The sequence below is a fragment of the Neodiprion virginianus genome, chromosome 7 (genome assembly GCF_021901495.1).
Source record: "Neodiprion virginianus isolate iyNeoVirg1 chromosome 7, iyNeoVirg1.1, whole genome shotgun sequence".
NCBI classification, from domain to species: Eukaryota; Metazoa; Arthropoda; class Insecta; order Hymenoptera; family Diprionidae; genus Neodiprion; species Neodiprion virginianus.
The window spans coordinates 19142257-19157422 of record NC_060883.1 but is presented as its reverse complement, the minus strand read 5'-3'; the positions used below and the strand labels follow the sequence as shown (position 1 = coordinate 19157422).

At 36.9% G+C, this 15166-nt stretch overlaps 1 protein-coding gene across 3 annotated transcripts in view; it reads left to right on the top strand.

Moving 5' to 3' along the window:
* LOC124308748 (monocarboxylate transporter 10-like) overlaps positions 1-15166 on the top strand; it is a 122124-nt gene that overhangs the window by 99503 nt on the left and 7455 nt on the right. For all 3 annotated transcript variants that reach the window (XM_046771759.1, XM_046771760.1, XM_046771761.1), the window contains one exon: positions 13176-13361. In XM_046771759.1, coding sequence (XP_046627715.1) covers positions 13176-13361 — 186 coding nt within the window. The remainder of the gene's footprint in view (positions 1-13175; positions 13362-15166) is intronic.

Genomic DNA, 15166 nt, shown 5'->3' with positions numbered 1-15166 from the left:
AAAAGCTGAAAATAGCTCGACTCTTCAACTTTTTGTAAGAAAACATTCGTTTGTTGTGTAAAAAAAAAAAAAAAAATTTGTCCCATCTAGTCGAAAACTTCAGTATTGAAACTGAATTGTAAGTTTAAAATTTCCGAAACAATAACATTTTTGGAATATCATTTTCTTTATTCGATCAATTAAAAACTATTCATCCGTATATGTATATTTATGTTTTAGAGATGAATAGTAAAATTGAATTATAAATAAAATTGATTAAATGTGACAAAGATCATTGAATTTTGAATGTTTTACTACGAATATACTAAAATTCTGACAAGATTCACCGTTTTCACCGACGGCATTGAATTCGTGGTATCGAAATGACCCCAAAAAGAGAAAAAAGAAAAAAAAAAATAAAGAAAAAAAGAAAATGAAAAACGACGTTCGTTCGGATCGGAAAAACGAGAATTTACAATCGTGTTGGCAAAAATTGAGTCGATTCGTTTATTTGCGGACGCTGGTTTGAAGGAAGCGATAAGGCGTGGGTCGTGATTCTCGGTCTGCGGACTGCGGATTGGAAGTGTCGAGAGTAAAGCTCGCAGGACGAGCTTTCGGCCAGTTCGAGTGTTCAAACTCGTCGGGGTTGTTGACTCCGCGTGAGTCGTTCATCGTAACGCGTTCACTTTCTCTCGGCCCCGAGGGGTGCGCAAGGGGCGGTTTTACTATCGACAAATCCTCCAGACTCCGGGGTCGTGAGGAGGAGAGCTAAAAAGGAAGGGGAAGGAAAAAGAGAGAGAGAGAAAAAAAAAAAAAAAAAGACGAGGAGCGAGAAGACACAATGAAAATATTTTAGCACCCAACGTCGTCGATCCGTCGGGGCTGCTTCTTTGCTCCTCGAGCGAATGAATGTCTCACCCTCACTCGACTGACTGACGATGAGCTACGTCGCAGCTGCACTCCTTCAGGGTTGCCACTTTACTCTCGAAATTTGAATAAATCGAAATTCTCTGATTCGAATTTAGAAGGTATCTGGAAACTTGGAAAACCTGGAATAGTCGAAGATTTTTTAATTTTTATTTCGTTGTTTTCTGTCTGGAAGAATCATGAAATAGACGGGGAACGTTGTCGGGGTTTTTTTTTTTAATATTGTGGAACAGATGGCAAATTTTATCGAATTTCTTAAAAAAATCACAATGAAGACAGAGAAATTTGTCGAATACTTGGAAATCTGAAGAATTCTTTCCGAGTTTTTTTTTGTAAATACGAAGAATTTTGTAGAATTTTTAGAAAAATCATTAAGAAGACGGAGAATTTTGTCAAATTTTTGGAAATCTGAAGGAAGGTTAGGTGAATTTCTTTTTTTAAATCATGGAAAATACAGAGGATTTTGCGGAGTTTCCAAAAAAAAAAAAAAATTACACAAAACACAACGAATTTTGTAAAATTGCTGGGATAATTGTAGCAATGACAGCGAATATTGTCGAATTTTCGAAAAAATCATGAATATATCAACAAATTTTTTCAGAGTACTTGGGAATGTGACGGTAAAAATAGAGAGAATTGTTTCGAATTTTCAGAAAAATTATGGAAAGTAAAGAAAATTTTGTAACATTTTCCGGGAGAATTGAAGTTTGAAATTAAAAGTGTCTCGTTTCGTTCCAAACATCAAAATTTTATAGAGAAGCACTCAGCATTCCTTGAATACGAATGAATTAGTTGATCCAAAGTCATGAAATAAAACGAAATATACGTAAAAGTAACAGTATATAAAAAAAAAAGTATGTTCCTAGTTTTAGCCGAAAAAAGTGTGTGAAAAAGAAAATTTTTCGATCTATAAAATCGGAATGAATCGGGGAATTTCACACCTCAAAATTAGTGGAAAACTCGTGATAGAGGTTGAAAACTAGAATATCAAGGGTAAGATTCTGATTTTCACATTGAGGTGAAAATCTTACTTGTAGAGTTATGAAAATGCATAAAATCCAAGTACAGAAAATCGAAAATATAGAACAGTGAAGATACGAAAAGACAAGTATAAAAATGTCAAAACATAGAACGACAAAATCTAGAATCTTGAGACGATTCTAAATTACTAAGAATTTTGACGATTCTACAGTTTGCAATTCTGTATTTCGATCATAAAAATTTTTTCGCATCTCCATCCTTCAATCTTCCAAATTTCTAAATTCTACAAAATCAATTTATCGCTTTTCTAAAAATTCGATATTCTTCCCCTTCGAGTTTTTCATCCTTCTACATTTTCACCCCGACCCCAACCTCCGCAAATCTTGTCTCGACTGCATCCAGATTACGTCTTGTGTTCTTCTGCATACCGCGTTCTACACGCAATATCGTAAAAACGAAACCTTCGCGTATCATCGCGATCCTTCTTCTTCTTCTTCATTCTCTTTCGTTCTTTCTCTTATTGTGATTATTATTATTATTATTATTGTTATTATTATTCTTTCCGAGTCGTAAACTTGTGCAGGTACTACACCCTCGGCTATCTCGTTTCGCAAACAGACAATTGACTCGTTAAAGATATCTAATTAATTCCTCAATCCCAATTTTTCCACAGTATCACAATTCTGTATAAACAGATTGTAACACCTTATTTCCCCAAAGTGTTATTAAATTTCGTAAAAAAAAAAAAGAAAAACTGAATAGACCTGTTTGACACAATATTTTAATGATATTATCAGCATTATTTTCAATAGTCAATAAAACTGTTTCGAAAAATTTTATTTAACAATTACAGGAAACCAGTGTATAATTCGTTTCGCATTTTTTTTTTTTTTTTCTGTTTTTTTTCTCATCTACGAAAGTTTTTGACAAACTTTTCAACGAACAGTTTTCTTGTGTGAAAAAAAAAAAAAAAAAACAAAACAAATGCCGTCCAACGACAACATAATAATTTCAATTATTTTAATCGACCGTTTCACCATTCACCGATATTTATTCTATCTTTCGTTTCTTCTTTACTTTCGTAATCCAATTTGATGTTGAAAATTTGAGTGCCTCGACTTTCGACGCGCATGGATTGAATTCATGAATAAAAAGGGACCGCCCGGGCACACAGAGACGAATCTCCGCCACGGCATTCCTCCCTCCGGCCATTTACGTCGTGTGATGAACCGTTTCCTGATTCCTCTCGATCAATCGCTCCGGGACGGCACCGGAAACCGTCCGCACTTTCCGCTGTCTTTGAGTAGCTGACCGAGTCGGTTAGGATCAACGAGAATTCTCGATCAGCCCCGTTTCATTTTACGAACTTTTACCCCCCTCAGATATTCAACCTTCTAGCTTTCATCGGTATGAGGAGAAAACGGAGGACTGGGAAGCGCGGAGTGAAAATATTTTAAAAGCAAGATTTCACGAAAACGAGAAACAAAAAAAAAAAAAAACAGCTTCTTAAAAACGATTGTGCACCAGAGTTCAATCATTTTCAATGTTCGAACTAACGAAGCGTTTTTCAAATTGTTAATATTTTAGCTTGTGTCAATTAACAGAAGACAATTCCTTCATAGAATGAAATAAGGAAAAAAACAAATAAAAAAAAAAGTCAAGTCATCTGATTTTCATAAAAGAGGAGAAAAACGATTCACCGAATTTCTACAGAATGTCGTGTTTATTAATTGGGACAGTTGAATCGAGCGTGGATTCGAAAGGCAAAAAAACAGGGGAAAAAATAGGGTGGGGTTGAAATTTCGAATTTGGAAAGTTCCGAAACCACCAAATTCCGATTTTTTTTTGGTAACGAAACTTGAAGTCGAGAAATCAAACTTTGACGAAACGTCAAAGTTTTGATTGGACCGAAATTCTACGCTCAAAGTTCCGAAAGGACAAAATGCCGAAGGGGCGTAACTCCGACGAGTAAAAATTCCGAAAGTGCAAGGATGAGAAAATTTGAAAATCTGAAACGTCGAAATTCCGAATGATCCAAGATTTTCAGTTCTGTGAATTTCTGGCTCGGTGAAATTTCACTATTTTGATCTTTCTTTATTTTGGATTTTCGATATTTTCACTTTCAGAATCCTGATCATTCCGATTTTCGATTTTTCTCATTTTTTACACCAACTCGTTGATTAAACTTCGCTGTGTGAGTATATCTTAATTTGCCAAATTTTACTCCATCGTAACTTTGTTCAATCGTAATTTGAATTTTCGAAATCTTGCATTTCGGACCTTTGAACGACCTTTGGCTTTCCGACCATTCGAAACTTTGTTGTTTCTCCGAAGTTTGACTTCTTTACTTAAAGTTTCACCACGAAATAATTCGGAATCAAGCTCTTTCCGAACTTCAACTTCGACTCCCCTCGAAAAAATGGTCAAAATATAACGTGAAAAATAAAACTAAGTGTGGAGGGAAAATCGTCTGCACATTGTGTGGAACGGTGTTGAAACACGCTACCTGTACTAGAGAGCTGGGGTTAATAGCGAATAGCAGTAAGACAGCTGTCGCGAAATGAACGGGAAGGAATTGGGCCATCTTTGGTGGGAGGGGAAGGAAAATAGAATACAAAGAGGGCGGCTGCAGCAGTCGCGAGGACTCGGATCCTCCGGCCACTTTAATTTTCTCCCCGTTTAACCGGCGCTGCACCACCCATCGGGGGTTGGAAAGGAAGGTCGAAGAATGCAGGAAGAACAAAAAGACTGCGAAGCGAAGTACGCTTAGAGCGAAATGTGGGTCGTAAAAGTTTTAAAGAAACGAAAAAGCGAAGCCCTCTTTACACGCCAATAAAACACAGCGAATTATCATAATTCCATGCCAATTTGCACTCTCGGAACAAGCTTGAGCGGCGTTCAAGTTGCCGGATTTTAACGCTGAAAGCAGTTTCAGAAACAAATTCTCGACGCTTTGCGGTCGTCAAATTTCTTTTCGTATTATTTAAGGTTTCGTCGATTTTTCATAAGACGTAAAATCGCGTTAGAAAATGGCAAAAAGTTGACTGACGATAAGTTTAAAGATTGAAAGGTTCGCCGCTGTTTAACAAGTTGTTTGTACAAAATTTTGAAAGATCCGATTGAATTCATTAAATTCGTGTAAAATAGATCTCATCCATTTTTATTTACGTAGCAAATTTCTGAAATCAAATTCCGGTTTTGTTCTCGACTCTTTTACACCAAGATTCTGGGAATTAAACATCAGAACACTTGACGTACGAAAAATTAATTGAATTAGTTCAATTGTTTCAGAAAATTATTCAAAATAATATTTTAGGATAAAATAACACACGTTTTTCATAAAATTAACGAACAAAATTACTCAACTGCATGCTTCGTAAAAATTCGTGATTTACCATCTTAAAATCACTTAAAGTCAATAATTTCAATGATAAAAAAAAGAAAAGGAAAAAGGAGAACGAAAAAATCTTGTAAATAATTCTCAAGTATATTCTATTTTCATAGCCAAGCGATCTGGAAAAGTAAGTTCTCTTTTATTGTAAGCCTATATCTCGAAAACGAAAAATATTCATAACAAATGAACTACGAAAAAAACAAGATATGCTTCTGTGTATGTATTTTGAAAAAGAATAGGATTAATGGAAGATCACTGGTTAAGGAAACTTCCTTCTGAAGATATTTGAATAACATCTTAAAGGCATATGTTTCTTTGTATGTATATATATATACATATGTATAAAATGCTGGAGGTGCTTATAATAAAGTGTTTTAGTAATGGGATTATGTATGCAGTGCAGGCATGCCTTGCGAGATATTTCTTTAAGTGAGTAATAAACCAATCACGAAGTTTGATCCGCGGTGGATAAATTGGATCGATATATTATACGATCAGCGTCGAGCATACGGAAGCCGTTCGATATTGAGAAAATGCCGAGCCGGTCTTTAAACAATTTATTCAATCGTTATCTTTCGTTTCAGCGCTCGATTCTCGTCGAAAATCGTTTCCCGGTACACTTTACATGTATTACGTCGGTAATGCAGGACCCTGTTTTGCATAGGGCGCGATTATCTTATCGGATCCGCCACTTTGGGCGTCCATTTATCGCCGAATTACCGGTGCAACGGACCATCGGTTACGAAATGTGCGAAACTGGTTAAAATCTCCCGATGCGTTCGCGATAAGATATATACATCACACTTTTGTCGGTAATGATGATCGCTACGCTCGCGCCTTCGGGCTCCTGCCATTTTTTTTATTCAACATTTACTTTCGGCGCACTGCGAAAACCAACTAAATCGCTGCAATTTTCAAGTTGAATGAAAAATTACCGATTTCCAAATCGGTTGGAATCTCTTTTTACGTGGTACTTTTATATCAGGACAATTCTTGGACGCGAAAATGAATTTATAGAAAGAAACAAACGATCTTCACGTTATTTCGATTCGATTGCAATTTGCAAGTTGAACGAAAAATTACCGATTTCCAAATCTGCTGGACTCTCCTTTTGCGTAGTATTTTATTACAAGACAACTCTCGGACGCAAAAATCATTTCATAGAAATAAGCAAACGACATTCACGTTATTTCGAATTGATTGCAATTTGCAAGTTGTACGAGAAATTACCGATTTCCAAATCTGTTGGAGTCTCCATTTACGTGGTATTTTTTTTTTCAGAACAATTCTTTTACGCAATAGTCTTTACATGGACAGAAAGAAAGAATCTTCACTATTAATCATAGGATCGGTTGAGAATCGGTTTCGACGGTGTACATAGAACAAAAATAAAAAGGATCAAAAACCGCAAATGTCGAACGAAATGAGTTGGAATAAATCAAGGCCGAATTCCGAGCAACGTACGATATAAAAATCGACGTCAATCGATTGGCGGAGATGATCGAAAGAGAGAGAGAGAGAGAGAGAGAAATCGGCAAAAAATAAATCGTTTTCCATCTGTCGGCGATCCTTGCGCCGCCGATCGTAACAGAGAGAAACAATCGGCAAAGGAATCGATAAATGAGAAGAGAGGAATGAAAAAGAAAAGGACAGACAGATATACGTAGGTAACTATAAGATAAAAACCGAACGATCGTGAATCGAAAGACGTGCAAAAAAATGTCAAAAAAATATGCTGCACCCATTTCAGTGAATGACCGAGTAATTAGAGCGCGTAGATCGATCGCAACTGTCTGGAACTTGGAGAGAGAGACGAAAAGAAAAATATATATATATATAATGTAATGGCAGAAAAAATACGAAGAAAAAACAAGTATATTATACGGATAGATACATATATATATATATATATATATACACACGTATGTCTACAATTCTGCGGGCAAGGAATCGAGATCCCACAGAGATAAAAATACTCTCATGGGCGTTTCTCAGCAGAGCGCCAATAGACGCGGTGAAAGTAACGCTCCCAAATTTATTGCAAATCCAATCAGCACCTGAGACTGAATCATATGATTAATTTTACCCGCCTGTCCTAATGTAGCGAACGATGACGTGAACTTTATCGATTGAACGATATTCGCAATTATTTTTTCATCAATCCTCCCCCTCTCCCCCCCCCCCCCCCCAAGATTCGCAAATTTCGCACGAATAAAACAAAAGAATATTCATATTTATCAAATACGGCGATCAAGTAAAGCGGAAGAAGTGTTTTGTTAATTGAAATAAATCTGGTTTTACTTCGTAACAAATGAATTATTGTTCTTGGTATTCTTTTTTTTTTTTATTTTATATTTTGTATTATAAATTCATGAAATCCTATCTCTCTTTAATATATAATTATTCGTTTGACTCGATGACAAATTTTTCGGTAAATTTTACAGTAAAATATAAATATGATAAACATAAAGCAATGTAGAATGACATTGGCCATTTTTGAGTCAACTTTCTGGGATCGGAATAGAAAGAATATTTTTCTAAAAAAAAAAAAATACAAAATGCTTCGATAGATAGAAGTTTAAAATCGACCGGATAAACTTGTCGACTTTTATTCGATTTTGCAGATTTTTGGACACACATAGTAAGGAAAAACGTTTGAGTTGAAAAAAGAAACGATACCGCAAGACGTGAGACACTGAAATTATCTGGATACACAAAACGCTTTTCCGTCAATTTTTCATAGTTAAGTTAAACCGCGACGCCGGGAGCCGATTGGCAAAGCGAATATCGATAATCGATTTCTTTGGCAATTTCCGGACGAGGAGCTGGTTTCTGTTAAGGCATTGATGCGCGATCGGTTCGCGGTACATTTGACAAGTTTCCTGCAGTCCGTGTATACGTAGATACACAGATAAAGATATGCAAAGAAGATATTCAAATGACTCGTCGGAGTAACTGGCGAAAAAGAAGCGGCGGAACTTCGCGCGGTTCCTCCAGACGTCGTAAAACAGAAACACCAGGGGAGAATATGAAACCGGTATAAAACTGTACAATAAGAAATAAAATGAAATAAAAACAAGCGGATGGAGAGAAAAAAAAGTCAACCCCCAACTTTTACCCCCTGCAGCTTGCAAGGAAATCCAGTCCCGACGACGCGAGACTGAAACTAATTTTCGCATCCCTCAATTCCAGATCGCGACGTAACGAGCGAATGAAAAGCTGCGGGGTTGAATTTTCTCGATTCTCGAACCCCTAAAATGTCTCAAATTTGATTAATGCCGCCTCGATATTAAACTGATTTGACAAACTGAATCAGACTGTGATTTTTCAATGTGAAGATCAATTTTATTTTCTCCTTTGTTTCCTTTTTCTTCAACCCCTATTTTAAAATTTTTTTAAATTCGAAAAACTTTTTTTTTTCATCGACACTTCCGCTTTCAACAACAATTATTCTTTCAAGTACTGAAAACGGGAACTAAAAATCTCTGGTAACGTGCGAAAAATCATACACCGAACCCCTAAAAAGTAAACCTCAAATTTGATTTGATTCGATATGATTTGATTAACCCACAAACCAGTCAGATTGTGATTCTTTAAAAAGAAAAGTAATTCATTTTCTTCCATACTTCTCCAAAAGAAACGAGCAATCATTGTATTTCCAAAAACGGGTACAAAAAAATCTGTGGCAATATTTCTCTCGTTGTGAAAAAAAATTTATCAGCAGATGTGGGGAAATTTAAAAACTGATCATTCAGCGTGACAAAATGTGAAAAAAGAAAACAATCAGAAAATCGTTTCTGTTCTTATTATTCGTTTCAAAATGAGAAAAAATTGAATCAACTCCTTTTTTTTCTATAATACACGTTAACCTTTTCAGTCACACATTTTTCAACTCAATATTTTGGCCTCAATTTTGTTACGCGACGGTTTTGGGATCGCTGATTGTAAATCTGAAGTCAGAATTTCATAAATATTAAATTCAAGATGGCGGATGTGAAATCGAAAAAACTACCAAACTTCTATGATTCTGACCGAAACTTGTTACTCGGGGGTTTTTGGGGTCACTGATCGTGAATCTGAACTCAGAATTTCATAATTCTTAAATCCAAGATGGCGAATTCAATATGGCATATGTAAAATCGAAAAAACTACCAAACTTCGATGATTCTAACCGACTCTCGTTACTCGGGACGTTTTCTGGGGTTACAGGAAGTAAGAAGGAACATTCGAAGTTATACACAAGCTGTGATAAGGCTAGAAAATGAAAATTTTTGAGGTGAGGCGCCGAGCATCCAGCTATGACTGGAAGGGTTAAATCCTTTATATAAATCAGTTCACCTGTCGCAATATATCGAATACAATCTCAAAAAAAAATAAAAATACAACGTCTTGAGCGTTTACGGATATCGTAGATGCACGTTATAATAATGTAGGACGTGTAAGTATACGTATTCACACATGTATTTCCGTAGTGACAGCGAGTACGCGGAGGATTTGAGTTATTCGTTAGCTCGACACCGGCTCTCGGGGCTGCATTTACGTCGAGTTTGCCCGCGGTTCTCGGGTTAGCGGGGATTTATCTGACAGATCGGGGCAGCAGCGGAGTTTCGTTCGTTGCCTGGTAGAAATTATTACCGGTGCCCATGCCGCCGGGGGCGTGCGATGGGCGTATAGAAACCGAGTATAATATGGGAGACCAATGACCATCGGACGAGTAATTTAATACGGCTCGAAAAGACGTCCGCAATTAAATCCACATTCCATTCCATTCGTTAAAACGATCGGTGATCAAATTTTCGAGACATTTGAAATTTTTCGTTTGTTTCTTTTTTTTCTCTCCTTGAATTACTTCAATCTTTCAAACGTGGTTTCAACTGCATAACGTCTCGTTGAACACATGTTCTTTATCTATGTAGATCGGTGAATCGATTTTTCTGTCTTCCGAGGACGTGTATTTTACAATTGAAACTCATTTTTCAATCGGTTGTTGAAGAAAAATAAGATTTTTCTTGTATTGATTAGGATTATTTCTTTCGCCCAATTTACTTGTAAAGAAGAGGGTACGGTATTCAAAAATAAACAAAAATACACGAGCAACTTGGAATTATGCAAAAATTAAAAACGGGATGAAAACGTGGTCCAGAATATGTGTGAGTGTAGTTAATCCAGACGAATTTCATCAAACGGAACCACGTTTTTAATTACAATATCGTGTGTATCGTTTCAACATCCTTCTGAATTACCGACAAAACAAGAAATCTTGAATTTTACAAGAACTTTCGCAAACTGGTAGATACAGGATCTATAATCAGTTTCGAGAATTCTTCCCGAAAATTGGAAAAACACTTCATCCTGTGTCCTAAAACGTCAGGTCCAAAAAAAAAAAAAAAATGCTATAATAAAATTACTTAATATTTCTAAAATGAAAATATCGACAAGTTTGAAAAAAGATGTATTTTGAGGGATGTCAAAACGACGTGCTTCGCGTGAAAATATATTCAAGCTTGTGGATAAGTCGTGGCTTTCAAATATACGCAATCGGCTTAATGCTCGTGCGATGAATTAAATTCGCGGATAAAAGTGGCGAAAATGAAGAGGAAGGTTATAGAAATAAAAAAATTGCGAGAACGACGAACTCGACTTGGCACGAAAAGAGGAGGCCACCGTACCAGCCTGATTTATCGAACCTAATTCCATCAGCAAGCGTTGGTTACGCATTAATTCGGGCTATAAAACAAACCCATTATAAATTACATGCCTGTATGACATTCGTCGCTATGATATTTCCGATTGAATGTAAATCTTCGGCCCACGATTCGTCCGCCCCGCTACATACAAAATTCCAAAACTTTCCAGTCACGCTTGCCAAATTTTACCATCAATATGTCGCAAGCGCAGATTTACAGGCACGTTGTCACCGACTACGTGGAAATTTTTTTTTTTTTTGCAAATTTTCTCACAATAATATAGTTTCGATGAGAACCCGGATCGTTTGGTCAACTGATCAAAAACGGGTGTTGGGAATAGTTGGCCAATTTTAAAAGTGAAAAACATTCGTGATCAACGTATGACAATTACTCAAGGATGGTGAAAAAAAAAGTTTAGCAGAGATTTTTTTTTAAATACCGTGCAGGCTCGCGTAATTTTATAACTTTGTGCTTGCATTGTCTTTAAATTATATCGTTCGCGAAAAAAACTGGACAAGGTGAAGTGAAAATAAAACTTTGAGAAAAACTTTTGCGATGCTTTTTTTTCCCGGGGAAAATGCGTTTAATTTTACGCCGGTCTGTGTCTATTTTTTTTTTTTTTTTTTATGAAGCGCTTCTGTGTTACATGTGTAGAAAGTAAGGGTAATTTCCGGTCCAATTCATCATTCGATTGTCCCGTGATATAGAAAATCGGGGATGGACTTACTCAGCTTTTTACGCTCCTCCCCCCCTTACCGAGAACTGTCGTAAACGGTCCTGTCACCGAAAAATTGGATCCAGAAACTGAAAGAATCGAGAGGAAAATAGAGAAACGAAAGGCGAATTTCGGCAGTCGCTAGTCGGTCTGATCGATGCACGTTTTTCTTCTCGTACGATATTGAGGGTCAATTAGTGAGCTGAATAATATAGAGCTAAGAGAAGCTCGTGGTTGGTAGTTTTTGCAAAATCTAAGGAAAAAAGAAACAGGAAGATACTTTTTGCCAGATAAGTTTGAACAACTTTTTACCGAGTTCGATTCGATTTGACGTTTGGTTAAGAAAGGTGCGGATTTTTGGAAAAAAAAAAAATTTTTAAAACCTGTTTCGAAACGCAGTAAAGTGCACAGACTCTTTTACGGTATACGTACATACTCGAGAGTTTTTCGTTTCGCGGAGAAAAGTGGAGTTCGAGAAGAGAGAAGTGCAAACGTTATTCGCGAACAAACAGCAATTAGTCACGAGTGAGTGAGAGTGAGATAGAGAGAGAGAGAGAGAGAGAGAGAGAGGAGAAAAGAAGCACTCCGGAGCTTGTCGAGTTCTCATTTTACTTCAAGATCGTCGGCATTAATGTACGGAATAAAAAACTGACCACTATTCGCGAATCTCTGATCCACATATACGAAATTGTACGGTCCAAGCTGAAAATTTTCCCAACAAATATGTCGGTCGAAAATTGCTTCTGACGTCAATCGACTCGAGTTTAATTGAAACAGATGAATTTCAAATGAAATAACTTTGACGGTGCCACAACTTTTGTGAAAATATTATTTTTGGAAAGAAAAAATGCGGTCGTTTTTTTCAGTTGTGATTAATTAGTAAAACTAGTTTATTTATTAAGTGAAATTCATGCTGATCATATTGGGGTAATTTTTTTTCTCAGCAGTTTGATCAATCGCACGAAAGTTGCATAAAAAATTACAACGGGTTTTAATCAACGAATTTGTCCTCAAAGTTATCAAACTTGTGATTGTAATAAACTTTCATTTCGGACTGTTTGTAAATGATTCATTTGAAAACGAAGTTACTTATTCTCGATCAGAATAGAGCAAACAAGACGGAATAATGATCTGATCTTTCTAAAATCATCGTTACAACCGAATTTCCTTCGTTTTAGTTTTCGACATTTTGACCTCATCACGTGGCTTTAATCTCAAAATATGGATTTTTCATTTCACTCATCGAAAACATGCAATTTTTCACAATTATTATGGTAACAATGACATTTTCAATGTCTTATTGTCTTGACCTTGAATACAAGTTGAAGACATTTTTCTCATACTTTTTTTTTTTTTTGTCAAACATCGATCATACCCACATTAATTTTGATTGAGTAAATTTTCTACAGCTTCTTAAATTTCCAAAAATGCCTCCTGGAACTAAATTACGGAATAAGGTCTAAAAAAACGTGTTCCGATTATCCTTTTTCAGGATGGCTTGGAGCTATGTCAACAGGAGTGGCACTGCTGGTATCGCCGGTGACGATAGCATTCTGCCGGCGAAAAAGCACCAGGGTAACAGCAGTTCTCGGCGGTTTGGTGACAGCCTTGGGATGCCTCTTCACCTCGTTTGCCTCGCAGTTTCATCAGCTCTTCTTCAGCTACGGCACGGTGGTCGGTGAGTAAGATTTTCTATGACGTTGGAAGCAAATGAAAAAAAGAAAAAAACACACACGTTAAAACATTTTCTTGTAAAATTTATAACAGCTTTTCTCTAACGGGTGAAGATCGTTCGGTCATAGAATTCCAGAGAGAGAAAGAGAGAGAGAGAGAGAGAGTGAGAGAGAGTGAGAGAGATTTGCGCGAACGGCGTAAACGCCACGCTTTACCCGGGTCTAAATCATTCCCCATTTCGGCCACCCATCCACCCTAATCTTCCATTTGTCTTCGGAGCCTAGGCACTTTGGCCAATTAGCTGGTAGATTCCTCGACACGAAACCACGCGTCCTATCGGAGTATCGGACCTGCAGAACCCCAGGGATGGTCGTCAACCATGCCTCGGTTGATCTCCAGCTGCCTCCTCGTCGTGCACTCGACTGATAAATCAATCAAGATCCGTGAATTTTTTCATCGCGTTCACTCCCGCCTTATCCCGTCTTCCATTCTTCTCATTTTTCTGTTTCTTTTATACTTTCTTATTCAGAGGATCAGATAAATTATGAACGTTCCGAGGAATGACTAGCGGTTCGCTCTCTTTTCACCTACCTCTATAATAGGAATGAATATCACTTTTCTTGTACCGTTACTTCCATACGGTTCTAGGGCAATAAATGAAAGTGCGGATTCTCCTAACTCATATCAGAAATCACAGGTTCGTCGAGAGCGTCGTAAAATTTTTTACGGGTGCGGGTAAAAAGTCAAAGAAACCAAAAATCAAAATTGTCAAAATTCCCAACATAAATATATCGAAAACTGACAATCACGGTAGAAGGAAGTGGTGAATCTTCATTAAGCCAGAAATAATGGAAATAAAATATAAAAGTATCGAAATTTGAAGTTGTAGAATTTCGAATACACAACTGGTGAAAATTCCGAAAGGCCGTTGGCAGAATGAGGCGAATGCGATTGCTCGCAAACACAAATAAACTTCGGATGGATCGTAAAGTAGAATTTTCATCTATTCGAATTCGTAGATGCGAAGGATCAAGAATCAGAACGGTTAGAACTCCGAGTAGTGATCTCGTAGAAGGCTCGAAATATAGAATTGCGTTATATCGGAATCGTCGGAACGAAGAGTCGCAATATATGAGAAGAGTCAGGCACATCATCGGCCACACTCTAAAGGCCCAACCCAACAGCTTTAACGACTCAAAGTTGTCCGTTTGCGTCGCGTTCTCTCTTCTTTGTTAAGTATCGAGTAAAGAATTTATTTGATTCTGTATATAAAACATTTTACAAGTCAAAATAGATCAGTTAGATAGACTCGAAATGTGAAATTCTGGTGGAAAGCCATCGATACGGTTACTTTCGGAATACCGATATTTTTGAATTGTACGATTCTGAATAATGACCCTTCTACATTCTGCATTTTACTTCTTATTTTTATAATATTTGGACACTTGAGAACATGAAACTTTCTACAGATTCATTCTCTGGAACATTGACTCTGTACGTTATTAAACTCAGCATCTCTGAATTCTTGGATTAACGTTTTCCGAAGTAAGTGGATTCGGATAATGGAGCCCTCTACTAAATGCATTTTAGGTAAGCTGCAGCTTTTTATCGGGCACCATTCGGGACTTAAATTTTCTGACAGTATCTGTTCTCTCATATTTGTTATTCGAGTTTATTGAATTCGAAATTCTGGCCATTCTAATTTTCGATTTTTCTGATTTCTTACCCACACCCATTTTGTACCATCCTTAAACAGAGATGAAAATTACCCGCGAACATAGGGCCGACACTGCAGCTCAAGCAATCATA